Here is a 16,477-nt window from a genome sequence, read left to right on the forward strand (position 1 = left end):
TGGATATGAGAGGGGAAAAAATGTTGCTCTTGTGTCATCCAGATATCTCACAAAGACTTTACTACTTAAATTCAAGCTTTTTTTCCAACACCAAAAGAAATGTTCCCATTTTTGTTAAATAATTTTAACAGTGTTTTTTTAAAGCAGCCTTAATTTTTTGTAACATTTAATTTAACTTAAGTGTGTCAGTTGTAATTAATTTTTAGGTAATTTTGTCCAGTGATGGTTTGCATGCTCTCGAAGATAACAACCCTTCAACTTTTGTAACTTGGGCATTTTATGAATTTGAACTCCAGTCAACTTTAGTAGTTAAAGGAACAAAGTAAGAAAATTTGAAATTTTTTTCATATCATTTTATAATTTGTTTACTGTAATTCAGACATAACCTATAATTTATTTCATGTATGTGTGTGTTTATATTTCAAACATTAGATATTTTGTGATTATCAGCATAAAAATAAAAATCATTGTTTTAAGCATTTAGTCCAAAAGCTTCTCTTTTTTTTAGCTTTTGATTTTTTGCATTTTCCAGTAATATGGAAAAAAATGTGATTAATATGAAAAGTGACAAAATCAGATGATGAAAAGAAGTTTTTAATTTGTCTTCTTTATAATGTCATTTTAAGACTTATGCATTGTTTATGACATCAGATTAATATATATATATATATATATATATATATATATATATATATATATATATATATATATATATATATATATATAATGTTTAATTACATATATTTCAGTAGTAATTTCAACTAGACTCATCAGAACATGATTGACATAGACTTAGAGAAACTATTGGAAATCAATGGTTCATATGTGTTTTCTACAGTGTCATGGCTGTAGCTGGAAAATGATTTACCAGATAGTACTTATACTGTTAGCAGTTTGATATTCATATTAAAAAAATTAGCATGTTTTATTTTATATGAATCCTCCCCATGAAACGTTGTAAAATTATTGTATATTAATCTTAAAGTAGGTTGAGGTTAGATGATTTGAAAAATGGTGTTTTACCCCATATATTGAACTTTTTCAAGCTACTTCAGGCTTCCAGTGAGCAGAGTAGTGAACTCACACCAAGCAGTGAAATTCATATACCATCTGAAGATATTCACAAATGTCTGTTTTCACTGTGGAATTTGAACTGACAGCCAGTTGTTAGTTGGAGTGTAAAATAAGCTATCCACTTGGCCAACCAGGCTGGTTTAATCACCTCTTGGCTATGAGAAAGTGTGCAATCTTTTCTCTCAGTCATGGAATCAATCTGTAGTCTTTCTAATTATTCAGTACACAAAATCCGTCTAGTAGCTGGTCATCTAAAGTTATCCATCCAGCAACATCTTTAGTGTGCATCCAAGGTTTTTGATTGAAATGGTAGTTAAGATATTTTTGATGTTTCTACTGTTGCATTCTGATAATACCATGAATCCAATTTTCTTTATTGTGTTAGTCAGTTGGTTCTGCACAAAGTTCTAAAACTATTTTCATTTCTTTTATCATTATTACCTTTTTTAAACATCCGTTAACTTCTCTTTTTTCTTTCCTCTTGACTAAATTTGGTTTCAAATTTAATGGAAGTTCCTAATATTTTTTAATATTAATTTTTTTTAAATGTATAAATTTTTTTTTCTTATAAAATGCATATATATAAAATGCAGTACTAAAGTATGTAAATACATAATTTCCCTGCCTATAATAAGGCTACTAATGCAATGAATAAATTGATCCTGAGGTGACTGTGAGAGATGTATATTCTGCTGGTTCATATCTTCCCATGGTATGGCTTTAATGATGACAATACATTAAGGGGATAAAAATCCCTTATTATTTTACAGCCAGTATGCGAAACTCTGAGATCGAAAACTACGATCTAAGAGTTTCATGCCGAAGAACTATTGGCAAATCCAAGCGTAAGTGAACACCTGGTAGTACAACACCAAGGCAACTCGAAGCAAAGGTGGAGCAAGCTCCCTCACTATCTTTGATATTTCCTCATAATGTAAAACACAGCTCCTAGGAGATGTAATACTGCCTTACATTATGAGGAGAGGTCACTACCCATGAAACTCTTAGATTCGTAGTTTTCGATCGCAGAGTTTCGCATACTGGCTGTAAAATAATAAGGGATTTTTATCCCTTAATTTAATTTCCAGAAAAAATAGCCGTTTGGCTTTTTATCTTAGTTATAATATATGGGCACACCTTGAAAGTTTATTTTTCACTTGGTTAGAGTATAATAAAATTACTTTAATCCTTTATCCAAGTGTGAGCAAACAAAGTTTGTGCCTGAAAGTATCTTAAAATTAGTTGAGATAGGAGTGTTGGTAGCTTGCTCCACCTTTGCAACGAGTTGCCCTGGTGTTGTACCACCTTACCCCCCAGTCCTGAAGATACTTTCAGGCGCAAACTTTGTTTGCTCACACTTGGATAAAGGATTAAACTAATTTTATTATACTCTAACCAAGTGAAAAATAAACTTTCAACATCTTTCTCTAAATCCAGAGTAATTTATTAAAAAAGGGTGGCACACCATTTGGCAACTCCTATAGTTAGAGATGACCTGCTAATGCTTCTGCCTGGTATCTCCACTTGGGCCTGGCTCCCACTGAAGAGACCTCAATAAAGGTCAAAACTAGTCTGGGTAGTGGCCCTTCCCTTAATGCATAACATTAGACATATCCGCGAGGAGATGTGTTTTGCATTAGGAGATACTGAGACAGGAGTGTTGGTAGCTTGCTCCACCTTTTGCAACGAGTTGCCCTGGTACCACCTTACACCAGTCCTGAAGATACTTTCAGGTGCAAACTTTGTTTGCTCACACTTGGATAAAGGATTAAACTAATAATTTTATTATATGGGCACACCTTTCTGGCATTCACATAGTGAAGGTATGTAAGTTCTTTTCATTTAAACTTTGATATCATCCAGGTCTACCTACTCACTGATGAGACCTCAAAAAAGGTTGAAACCGGTCTGGGTAGTTACCTCTCCTCATAATGTAAGGCAGTATTACATCTCCTAGGAGCTGTGTTTTACATTATGAGGAAATATCAAGGATAGTGAGGGAACTTGCTCCACCTTTGCTTCAAGTTGCCTTGGTGTTGTACTACCAGATGTTCACTTATGCTTGGATTCGTCAATAGTTCTTTGGCATGAAACTCTTAGATCGTAGTTTTCGATCTCAGAGTTTTGCATACTGGCTGTTAAATAATAAGGGATTTTTATCCCCTTAATTTAATTAACTTCGCCAGAAAAAATAGCCGTTTGGCTTTTTATCTTTGATGACAATACATGTTTGTTCTACTAACAGAATAATTTTAAGTATTAACTTTGAATAATCAGAACAGTAAAGCAAAATATTTGGTCTTCACATAACTGTTTCATGAGAATAATTTCAAGTATAATAATTAATCTTGAGTATTACAAAGAATTAAAGTAAAACAGTTTTCAGAAATGAACTGTAGACTCAAATATACAAATATTATTCAAGAAAAATTTTTTTTTAAATAAAAAAATAAACTTTGGAGATTCAGCAGACTTTGAAGAAAACCTAGATTTAATCAAGAAGACATGTGGTGAAGTAGTTTGCAATACTAGAAAACTCAGAACTTCGAGGTGGACTTAAGAAAGTAAACAATCAGTCCTGGAAACAGAAGAAAGCATGTTGAAAGTTCATAGAAAGTGATTCTGGAAGCATACAGAGAAAAATGTAAGAAAGTTGACAATGCGCAAAAGTAGCTAAACAAAGTTATGGGAAGACTTGAGTAAGATGAATATAAGGAAAGTGGCAAAATTTTCTGGTGGCTATTGGAAAAACTTAGAAATGGATAAAACAGTACTGTAAATGGGAAAATCTGAAGATATCCTAGATGTTGGTATTAATTATTTTGAAAGATTGTTAAATGAAATAAAGTAACAAAATGATAGTAATAAATATTATTGAAAATACTCAAGAACATATTAGTACTTGAGATAGAAAAGTCCATCGAAAATCTGAAGTGTATAAAGGCAGCTAGAGTAGATGATGTTTGACCAGAAATACTGAAATATACAGTAAACGTTTTACAGTGGCTACACTACTTAATTCAGAAGGCTGGTCAGAAGATCAAATTCCAAATAATTGAAGTAAAGCTTTCCTAGTGACCATCTACGAAAAGGAAAATAAAATTGGTCCATGTGTTAAGTGCTGGAAAAAATTCGTGTTAGAGGCTTAATGGAGTAAAAGAGCACTGAGAAAATATTAAAAATGATATTTAATTCCTCCAATATTTCATTTTAGTCACCGAGACATCATCAGGGAGTAAACTATGACTTGTAACACCCACAAAGGCAACACAGGTGGGATGCCCTTTGTTGGCAGCCTAGAATGTAAACTGGGATCTCACGGTATTAGTGTTTCCCATATTTTGGGAAGTTTTATGCAACTATATTTATTCAAATTAGGCTGGTTATCAAGAGTAACAATAGATTCTAAAAACAATCCTTCTCTTCTTAATTTACTGTGATGGAGCATGATGGTCTTTTTCCAATTAATTCTGTGAGCTGACGAGTGGCGCTAGCGTCGCCGTAGCACGTGGCGGTGAATTTGAGCTGTGCAGAAGAAAGTGATTTTTAATCGGTGAATAGTCCGCTTTTTCCCCCGTTTTTCTACGTTTCTGAGTGCTAAATTGTTTCTCTGAATACGAGTGTACTTCAGTGGTTGTTTTTTGGAAGTTAGTTGCTGTCGCGATATAATATATTTTGGTACCGTCGGAATCGAACGCGTAACGGTGGAAGACAAAACGAAGCTAAGTTACTGTATTTAGTTATATTTCATTTTATTTAATTATATTTAGTACTTAAATGTTCTGATGTTTGTACTTTTTTTCCTCTTATTTATTAATTGAATAATTATTAAAGATTAGGGTATAATTTGACAAAACACGTCAGAGATAAGTATGGCACCTGTGCGAAGGAAAATGGCGGCCAGTAATGAAGGTTCGCCATTGTTATCAAAGAACGGTAGCATAAAAGAAATGAGTCAGTGTACTAGCTGTGAAATGTACGCTTTGCGGAGTGCGGTCGGAGTGTGGTTAGATGATAATAAAGGATTGAATGTGTGTAGAAAATGTAGGGAGAATGCGGAATTGAAGTGTATTTCGGATCGTGAGTGTGATATTTTTGTCAACCTTCAGAATGAAGGAAACAGGGATATGACAAGAAACGGCAAGGTTGTACATGAAAATTGTGAGAGTGTGAATGTAGAAAGTGTGAATGATAGTATAAATGGTTTCTCAGAGAACAAAAAAGATGAGATAGATGCATTGAGTGAGATCGCGTTGTTGAATAGTGCGATAGAAAGAGCAAAACAGCAGCTACAGTGCATGAACAAAAGTAGACTGAATGAACCAACCAATAATAAAAGGTATGACAGGAAAAATAGACGTATGAATGTGAACATGAACAAAATGAAGGATAGAGTGCTGTATGGAGACTCGTTAGTACGAGGTGTGTTAGTAGAGGATTTGACAAAATCGTACCAACCTGGTGCGACCATAAAGGACGTAACTGCGTCTATTAGAGAGCAAAAGGAAAGGGTGAAAGAAATGATTGTTGTGGCAGGTACGAATGATTTGAAAGGAGATAAAATGGAAATGATAGAAGACCTGAATGAATTATTTGAGGTAGCAAAAGAAAAGAGTGAGAGAGTTAGAATGATTAGTCTTTTGCCACGGTATGACAGTGAAATGTTTAAAAGGAGGGCTATAATTGCAAATGACTTTATGCGTGGGTTATGTATGACGAGTGGTGTGGAATTTGTGGATGTGTGGAGTGAGTTTGATGGGCGAAAGGATCTATATAAGATGGATGGCTTGCATTTGAATGGTTACGGTGTAAGAAGACTTGAGAAAGTATTGCTGAATGTAGTGGATGTGCAGATTCAGGGAAACTAGATTTGTTAGGGGGGGGGGGAGTAGAGATACAGTCCTTATGGAGGCAGTTGAATGTAAGAATGAATATAATATGCCAGAGCAAATAAGGACAACAAATCTGAGTGGGATAGTTAATATAAGGCATCAAGGTAGGGTTGGGGCTAATGGGGGTCTTAAATTCATGTACACTAATACTAGGAGTATTAGGAACAAGAAGGAAGAGTTTTTGGCCATGGTTGGCACTTCCAGACCACAGGCTATAGGTATTAGTGAAACATGGCTGACTGTAGATGATATAACTAGTGGGATTGAATGTGATGGGTATAGTGTGTTCAGGAATGACAGAGAGAATAAAATGGGGGGAGGAGTATTGTTGATGATAGCTGATGAGCTCCAGCCAAGGAGAATAGAAGTTGAATTGCAGGATAGAGAAAAGAGCACATTTGAGGCCATTTGGTGTGAGATTATGGATAGCAGAACTAAATATACAATTGGGTGCTGCTATAGACCAGGTGATGGAAAAGATGGTGGTGACAGTATGCACAAGCAAATAGAAGAAATGGGTGGAAGGAGGGTGATTATTATGGGAGATTTCAACTAAGGTCGCATTGATTGGAGTGAGGAGAGGACACACGGGAGGAAGGAACTGGATTTTATGCGGTTATTAAGGGATAACTATCTGCGACAGCATGTAATGGAAAATACTAGGGGTCAGAGAGTGCTTGACCTAGTAATTACATCTGAGGATTTGGCTGTAACAAATATGACCACATTGCCACCAATCGGTGAGAGTGATCATAGGGTCTTAACTTGGGAGGTGGCTAAAGGTGCAGAATTTTCAATTAAGACAGGGTACATGTGGAATTATCGGGCTGGAAAGTATGACAAGCTTAGGAGTTTGATTGGTTCAGTGCCATGGCATGTACAACTGCAAGGACTAGAAGTTGATAGTGCATGGGAGGTAGTTAAGAAGTGCTTGCATGAAGCAATGGCTGACTGTATACCTAGAGTCCGAATAATAAATCAAGTAGGGGTTAAATGGATGAATAACACCATTAAGCTTGAGTTGCAAAAAAAGAAACAACTATGGAGGGAATTTAAGGAGAAGGGTGACCGGCAGGCACATGAACGGTATAAAGCACAGGCCAGAAGGGTGACGAGTGTGGTAAGAAAAGCAAAAAAGGATTACGAAAGAACATTGGCCATGCAGGCTAAAGATAATCCTAAACAGTTTTTTAGATATGTAGCAAGTAAAAGGAAAAATGTACATGGCAGATTGATTTTAAAGAATGCCGATGGTAGGGAGGTAACTGAATCAGTTGAGATAGTTGAGTTACTGAGTGAGCACTTTGCAAAAGTATATCATCCAGGTGGTGACATTGCAGAAACGAATAAACCAGTAGATTATACGGGAATTGTGGTTAATGAAGTGGAGGTGAGTAGTCTATTGCATAACCTCAATGTCAATACATCTGTGGGATTGGATGGTATACCAGCTCATGTTGTACGAGAAGCAGCTAAAGAATTGTCAGTACCCTTGACCGTTTTGTTTAATTTGAGTCTCGGGTCTGGGTTAGTCCCGATCGGGTGGAAAGAGGGGAAAATAGTTCCACTGCATAAAGGTGGTTCCAAGACTGCTGTAGTAAATTACCGACCAATTAGCATATCAGGAATCATTGTCAAGGTCTTAGAGAAAATAGTCAAGAGGAAAATACAAGATTGGATAGAAGAAAATGGGATACTGTATCGGGGACAGCATGGTTTTGTAAAGGGTAGGTCATGCCTCAGTAACTTGCTCACGTATTATAACACAGTGACGGCTGAACTGGATAAGGGTAATGGGTTTACGGTGATTCTACTGGACCTTGCCAAGGCCTTTGACAGGATTCCACATGGAATTCTAATCAGTAAATTGCAGCATATGGGAATGGACATAGGGTTGGTGAGATGGATAGGAGGGTGGTTGACGGAGAGATATCAGAGAGTGGTTTACTCGGGAGTAGAGTCCGCAAGACGGCCTGTGACTAGTGGTGTGCCACAAGGATCTGTTCTTGGACCACTGCTGTTTAATTTGTTCATAAATGATATAGGAAATGATCTGAGAGGAACAGTTCATTTGTTTGCGGATGATGCGAAGTTGGGTAGGGCAATAGTGAATGCAGATGACGTCAAAATTTTGCAGGATGATTTGGATAGATTGGAGGTCTGGGCTAAGGAGAATGGATGTCAGTTTAATGTGGCAAAATGTAAGGTTATGCATTTTGGGGTGAAAAGATTGGCTGCAGTTTACTGCATTGGTGGAACCGTGCTCCAGGAAATTGATGAGGCACGAGATTTAGGAGTGTTGGTAGATAAGGAATTGAAATTTAGGGGACACATTGCAAAAGTGACCAAAACAGCTCATCAAATCACTTGGTTGCTGAAGAATACGATGACAAGCAGGTTATTGTTCCTCTGTATCGAGCCTTGATAAGACCCCATCTAGACTACTGTGCTCAGATTTGGTCACCTAGGTTTCTTCTTGATGGGGAGGAGGTGGAGAGGATCCAGAAGCGAGTGACCAAGATGATAGTAGGTCTGTGGAATGAACCGTATGAGAACAGGTTGAGGATTTGTGGGTTGCAAAAATTGGTTGATAGGCGGAGGAGGGGAGATATGATTGAGACATTCAAATTACTGAAGGGTTTCTATAAAATTAATTCAGAAGATATTTTTGAGAACAGGGCTGGTTGTGGGAGGACTAGGGGACATCCATGGAAACTGGGCAAAAGTGTGGTTAGTAAAGGTGTTAGAGCTGGGTTCTTTACTTTTAGAGTAGTGAATGAGTGGAATGCGCTCCCTGAGTCTGTGGTGGATGCTGTGACAGTGAATGAGTTTAAGGCGAGGTATGATAGATACTGTATGAATGTCAAATAGTTGTGATGAATATGATTTGGGGCCTCCCTCGATGAGTCCAATGACTCCCTGGAGTTGCCCGTAATAATAGTAGTAATAATAGTAATAATAGCATGGTTTGCAAGGCTAGATTGACTCTAGTCATGACTGCAGATGTATCTTTAATGTTCTTCCATGCAGGTAGAATGTTAGATGGTAGCTGATCTTTCTGTGTATCCATAGTAGGCCAACTTGCAGTAAGAGAGCACTTTATATACTCCAGGCACAGAAAGTTGGGCTGCGGCTTGAAAGCCATGCAGAGATTGTATTTCTTTAAGACTCTGGCTATTTTTTTCTGAAGTGACTCTCACATAGGGAATGTGAGATCCAGGATACAGGAGGTACAGAGGATTTGAAATTGGAAGTGATCATTACTTAGTACTTAGCAGAATAAAAATGAATATCACATTGAAAAGAACAGTATGTAAGAAAGTTTTAAAAAGAATTAAAAAGTTAAGCAGCTTTCACAAATAAATTGTAGACTTCACTATACAAACATTATTGAATAAAAAATGAAACAAGAAAATAAGAACCAAACCTTGGAGTCTCAGTGGCAAACTCTGAAGAAGATATTGATTGATTCAGATATGTGGTGAAATTGCCTGCCAGGATAGAAAAATAAGTTCTTGTTAACTTCTTGTGTCCACCATGTTAAAGAAGCAGTCCTGGAAAATGAGAAAAGTTCCTTGCAAATAAGCCAGAAGATGCCCTAAAAGAATATTAAGAAAAATGTAAGAGAGCCAAGCTATGTGTAAAAGTAATAAACAAAATTCATGGGAAGACTTTGGTGAGAAAATAAAAAATAAATATCAGGAAGGTGGTAAAATGTTCTGGAGGCAATTGAAGAAGCTTAGAAATGGAGGAAAAAGCACTGTAAAAGGAATCAAAGATGATAAAGAAGACATGAAAACTAAAGATAAGGATATCCTACATGTCTGGAGTTATTACTTTGTAAGACTGTTAAACGAACCAAGCAGTGTAAGAAGTAGTAGAAAATTTTTAGGAGGAATGCGAAGAGGAGTATATATCAATACTTGAAGTAGAAAAAGCTGTGAAAAACCTGAAATGTGGAAAGGCAGCTTGACCAGAAATGCTTAAGTATGGAGGTATAAAAGTTTTGCACTGGCTACACTGCATAATTCACAGGGTCTGGACAGAAGGAAAAATTCCCAATGATTGGAGTAGAGCTCTCATAGTACCCATCTATAAAAAAGGGAATAAAACTGAATCTGAGAATTACAGAGGAATTTCTCTACTAAGTGTTCCAGGTAAGATTTATGCAAACATGCTTGAAAAGAGGTCGAGAAAGATTGTGGAAGAGAAAGTTGGAGAAAAACAAGCAAGGTTCAGACCGAATGGAGGTTGTCCCGATCAGATTTTCACTTTAAGACAAATAGTTGAGAAATCGTGAGAATATGACAAGGATCTGAACTTAAATTTTGTAGATCTGGAAAAGGCATATGACAAGGCCCCCCTTCCCAGAGAAAAGCTTTTCAAAACACTACAATTATGGAGTGAATGGAACATTTATACAGAGCAATACATAGTCTATTTATCAGTCAGCAGTTAGAATTGAAGGAAATACAGGAAAATGGTTTCGCATAAAATTAGGAGTAAGACAAGGATGCACATTATCTCCACTTCTATTCCTCATCTATATGGATCACATTATGAAAAAAAGTGGCATTATGCCTGATATTAGAATTGGAGATGTCAAACTTAGCTCTTAGCTTTATGCAGATTATGTTGTACTCCTAAACACATCTAGTGCAAGCCACCAGGATTCGCTACTTAAATTGAATAACAGAGACAAAAATTATGAAAATAGGCAGGAACATAGAAAACTTCAGCTGCATTCTGAATGGAGACCCTATAGAACAAGTAAATATTTCAGATATTTAGGCACAGTGCTTAGTGAAGATGGTAGGTTAAATCTGGAAATAGACAACAGAATAAGCAAAGCTAATATGGTGGGTAGCCAGCTGAATAAATTTATATGGAATAAGAGAGAATTAGCCAAAACACCAAACTAGCAGTATAAAGACAGTGTTCAAGCAGTTTTAAGTTATGAATCTGAGAGTTGGGGTAGAAATAATGCATTTAACCAAAGACTAGAGACACCACAGATATGAAGGTTCCAAAAAAAATTAGGGAGTGAACCGATGGCATCAATAGCAGAATCAGATTAAAAATGAAAATATTAGAAGGGAACTTGACATTGTTAGCATTCAAGGTTGTAATGGCATCAGCAGAACTAAGCTAAAGTATGGTCACTTAAATAGAATGGGTGAAGAAAGGTTAGCAACACTGGTGTTTGATGCCAAGATGGCAGGAAAGAGACCCAGAGGAAGACCAAGGTTTAGGTGGATTGAGTCAGAAGTACCATAGAAGTATGGAATGTTAGATATGGAGTGCTCACAAGTAATAAATTGATTTAGAGGAAAATTGTTGATAGGAGATTAATATTAATGTAAACTTAATCATGTAGTGCTGTCATTGTAACTTGAACACCCCTTGAGGTTACATATCAAGAAATTGTTGATAATGAGAAATTGAAATAATATAAATTACAGTAAAACTATAGCTATTTCATACATTAAAGAGTTATCAGACAAAATAAATCGAATTCTACACCATAACAACCTTAATGCTACTTTTAAACTACCTATAAAATTAAAATCATATTCAACTCCTCCAAGGATCCTAGGCTATACCGAATCCATTATACCTTTAAACTTACATCATATTGATGAAACTGGACACAGTTCCAATCTATAGAAAAGAGCATAAACAATACATTAAATTTAACAACTTTGGTAAAACAGGCCTCTCAAATCACCCTACACCAAATTGATTGGAAAGGTACCTGTTCCTTATTATACAAAAACCTGATATGAATGCAAATTTAAGGAAGCCTGTGATATTTTGATCAACCATACTAATCTAAACAATGATGGTAGCATAAAAATCCCAAGAATATGGATAGCATACATTGAACCCATATAGCTACTTTTCAAGTTCTCCAGAAAACCCTCACTTTAAGACTTATTTTATATATTGGCCACCATCAGTGCTGTTTTTGTTCTAATTTTCTGTGAGTAATCTCTAACCTAACTTTTATTATTTATCTGCTGGTAATGCCTTACCAAAAACAGATAACAGGACTCTAGTTTAAAAGTAGTAAGATTGTTTTTTTATTTTCACCTAAGGTCAGGCATGTTGATGGTCAGCCAAATTAGTGTCATTTAGCATACAATGTGTATTGTAAAGTAGCTTGTTTTTTTGTATATATGTACATAACATACTAAACTAATATTATGTCTCCATAATTTTTTTTAATGTATAAAGATTACCTGTAACTATGAAAGAAAGGACCCCAGGCTGTATTGTTTACCTTTGCAACATAGCTTAAGGGTCAGCCATAAATGATGTCATGATTTTTCTCCCCACAACTTTTGGACTTGCCCCCGTTCATTTTATTCTCTAATTTCTTTTTTAAAAAGTTTGCTCTAACATTTCAAGAAAATTTGATTAATTTTTTCATGATTTCAAGAAACTGTAATTATACAGGCCTACTTTTTGTATATTTTTTATGTGAATCCCACCCACAAAAGTTCATAAATTTATGATGCCTTAGTATCATAGATGGACTAAGAGTTAGAGAATCTTGAACTTCTGCTTTAGAGATCAAACATGGGACTAAACATTTTTAAGCCACTTTAATTAAGACTGTAATAAGCAGAGTGGTGGTTTTGCAAACATATACAAACAACCGTTTATTTGCTATTACATGCATATTCTTCACAAAACGTTCCACTGCATAAAAGTGATGATAAGACTGTGACTTCAAATTATAGGCCGATCTATATATCTGGAGTTGCAGTGAAGGTACTAGAGAGATTGGTGAGAAGTATGATACAGAAATGGATTCAACAGAATTATTCTCTGTGGTTATCAGATCAGCATGGGTTTGTTAAATGGGGGATCATGTTTTACTAACTTACTCATGCACTGGGATATGCATTATGTGGGGAGATGCATATATTATATGCGTCTCCCCATGGACAGGTACATATATTGTGATGTACTTGGATTTTGCAAAAGCTTTTGATAGACTGTCACATGACAAGCCATTAAATAGATTGAAATAGATAGGATTGGATAGTGGTCTTCTGAGTTGGATCAGTGACTGCTGTCAGATAGATATCAGAAAATTGCATATGGGGTGCACTATCCTAAAAGAGGAAGGTCACTGGTGGTGTGCCGCCTGGGTCAGTTTTGGGACCATTGCTGTTCAATTTTTATATTAATAATATTGGGATTGGTTCAACTAGTGATATGCAGCTGTTTGCAGATGATGCAAAATTAAGGAGAGCAACGCTGAGTCAAGCAGACGTTATGGCCTTGCAGGAAGACTGAATAGATTGTATGAATGGGGAGATAAGTGGAAGTGTCTGTTCAATGTTGCAAAGTGTAATGTTTTGAAATTTGGTAAGCAATGATGGGATGCAAAGTATACACTTGGTGGGGAAACTTTAAAGGAGATAGAAGAGATATGAGATCTGGGAGTGGTGGTGGACAAGGACCTGAAATTCAGGGGCCGCATTGCACAAATTGTGAAGACATCACATTGGATAATGACAGTGATGTGGAGGATCCTGATATGCAAAAATAAAGAGGTTATGACCATTATATAAGGCTTTGTATTGTTTATTGTGCACAGATTTGGTCACCGGGTTTTCATGGTGATGAGGATATGTTAAAAAGGATCCAGAGAAGATTCACAAAGGCAGCCAGTGGTCTTTGGAATGTGGAGTACAAGGACAGATTGAGAGAATGTAAATTGCAAAATGTCGTGAATAGGAGGAAGAGGGGGGGAGGATATGATCAAGACATATAAGCTAGTCAGGGGTTGTTATCAGGTTGACATGGAAGAGATTTTTCATAGAATGGGAGAGAGGGTAGAATAGGAGACCATCTCTGGAAACTGTATGAGGAGGGTGTGAGCAGAGGAGTGAGGAGAAAATTTTTTGCATGGAGAGTGGTTAGTGAGTGGAATGGAGTGGAATGCATTGTGTGAGTGTGTTAAATGTAGACACATTGAATCAGTTTAAGGCACACTTGGATGAGCATTGTGTACAATAGTGTGTGTACCTCCCATGATGAGTCTCTGACTCCATGGAGGTCAGATGTTAATAATAGCATTAAAATAATAATATCAACTCTTTTATGTATTTAAGTAAAATAATTAAAATGTTAATTATTTAAGGCACACTTGGATGCCTTAAATATTTTTGTAGTGCACATGAAAATGTGCACTGCAAAACTCTTGAAAATGAATGTTGGGGAAGTATTTAACATATTCATAATAATGAACATATAGACTTAATAAGAAGTAAAAACAGTTAGGAACATGGTATGTATGTGCGGTTATTAAAGGACACCCAATGTGATTACACATTATTCTGACCAAGTGCTATAATCTGATTGAACACATTCTTTATTAGTTCTCTGTTAATACAACTGTAATTAAAAGATAATAATCAGTGTATGCATACAAATTATGGAAGGACAGAAGCGTTTAATATAAGTATTTTTATTCATATCACTGTTTCCCATCGCATCATTGGAAAGGGCGGGGGGTACATGAACAAGATTAGTAGTTAATGAAAAATGTTGCAAAGTATTTTTTCTGTCACTACTTAGCTTTACCATTCTACCGGCCAAGGTGTCTATAGACGTCAAGGTTATGGATGTGAAGTGCATATTAAAATTGTAATACCATTGATATTACATTGAAATATATGATGGATACAAAACATATGAGGATGCGTATTTGATCCATAATGGCTAGTATGGCTACTGTCATATGTCTATGCATTTTTAAAAAAGCAAGATAAACCATTCTTGCTTTATAATAGTTCATTTGCTATGTGTTAATTGTGATGGGAGCCTCCTCTCTGATGAGGTGATAAGATAGTCATTATAAAATATGTTTTGTATTAAATCACTTTGTCTTTACATGTATAGTCAATTTTGTTTTCATTTGCGTTTAATTTTTAGCTGCACATTATCATCAACAGCATATGTCATCAATAATCCAGACATTTTTTATACCTGTATTAGTTTCATAGTGAAAATAGATGTAGGGCATTGCTGAATTTGTCAAAAAAAAAATGTATGCTTTGCATTCATGTTTGTATTCAATGTTTCAATGTATGTTTACCTAATCCCAAGTTTTATCTGAAGAAACTTGGGGGCTCAAGTAAAGATTAGACACCATGCAAAGTTTTGCACTCATGTTGAACAACTAAGGAATTGGACTCAAGGTAACAATATGCATCTTTATTAAAATTCCAATGGAGAGGGTTGCTATGTTTGCCTAACCAATGCAAAAAGTTATTACACTAGGGATAAAAAGATGTTTCCAAGTCTTCTGTGGTCTGTGGCTTATAGACCTAACTACCAGAAGCTTCTTCTGGTGTTTCTTCATATTTCATTCAAACTGTGATATTATTATTATAAGTGTTGAAAATTACCATCTTGAAATAAAGTGTGAACCCCAATTATTCAATATTCATCTGGCAAAAGATTCTACACAGTTTCCACTGCAAAATCTATGCAGATCCTGAGATTGAGATTCAAAATTATGAAACAAAACTTGTTCCAGGCACTTCATTTTCTAGGTACAGAAACTGTAAGAATAAATTTATGCTGTACTTTCTTGCAGATTAATTGGTGTATTGCAGTGATATTTCTGGACTTGTAACTAGAAATCTCACTGATATTTTTAGATATTAAAAGTAACAATCATTTAAGAGAGAGAGAGGTCCTCTTTTATGAAAATCTTCTTATGAATAACTTCTTGATAAAGTAAAAGTCTAAATGCTATGAAATTGTGGCTCCTGATCTAGTCATCTTTCTTATCTGTAGTGTACTGTGTTGTTAGGTATTCTCTTGGATGGTGAATGAATATATAAATGAGGATTTTTTAACAATTTTAGACTTCACCAAACATTCTTGGTTTTGCCCCAATCCTAGAGAAGATGGGGGGAAGAATGCCTATGATGGTATAGGCATGTGGCCAGGGCAGACAAGGAATCTCTTGCAGGATGGGGGGGGGGTCCTCCCTTGCACTTAGCCCAGATGGTCGACAACCTAAAGGATACCCAAAAAAATGATGTCTGTCCTAACTGATGCAGCTAACCAAATGAAATGGAGGACCAAATACAAAACAGTGGGACATAACTCTAGGATTAATAAGAAGAAGACTTCACCAAACAAATTGTATTTTCTGTGCTGAAATTAAATATATATATATATTATCATAGTATAAACATTAATAACTGAAGCATTGCTTGGTTATACAAGACCCTTGTTTTGTCTTGTATATCAGAAAACTAGGAAAAAAGTAAAGAGCTTGGCTCATGGAATAAGATCCAAAGAATTCATGGTAGCCAGTGAAAAAAGGTTAGGCTAGGTGGTAATTTGTTATGTCTGTACACAAATGCTGGGAGTATCAGAAACAAAGGGATTGAGTTTGTTGGTTTATTGAATGATGTGGCCTAAGATTGTTGGCATTAGTCAAACCTGGCTATCAGAATCAGATATGGTAACTGGGA

The 16,477-nt window shown here is 35.8% G+C and overlaps 1 protein-coding gene across 5 annotated transcripts in view; it reads left to right on the top strand.

Annotated features, from left to right (window-relative positions):
- LOC150110185 (protein fantom-like) overlaps positions 1–16,477 on the top strand; it is a 588,918-nt gene that overhangs the window by 311,040 nt on the left and 261,401 nt on the right. For all 5 annotated transcript variants that reach the window (XR_016548253.1, XR_016548255.1, XR_016548256.1 and 2 more), the window contains exon 20: positions 207–322. Coding sequence is in view for 2 of the 5 variants with exons in the window: in XM_090391966.1 (XP_090248092.1) it covers positions 207–322 (116 nt within the window). In the remaining 3 variants the exon portion in view is untranslated. The remainder of the gene's footprint in view (positions 1–206; positions 323–16,477) is intronic.

Source organism: Typopeltis vanoorti, chromosome 1 (genome assembly GCF_054136105.1).
Source record: "Typopeltis vanoorti isolate ZY-2024b chromosome 1, IOZ_Tvanoo_1.0, whole genome shotgun sequence".
Taxonomy (NCBI): domain Eukaryota; kingdom Metazoa; phylum Arthropoda; class Arachnida; order Uropygi; family Thelyphonidae; genus Typopeltis; species Typopeltis vanoorti.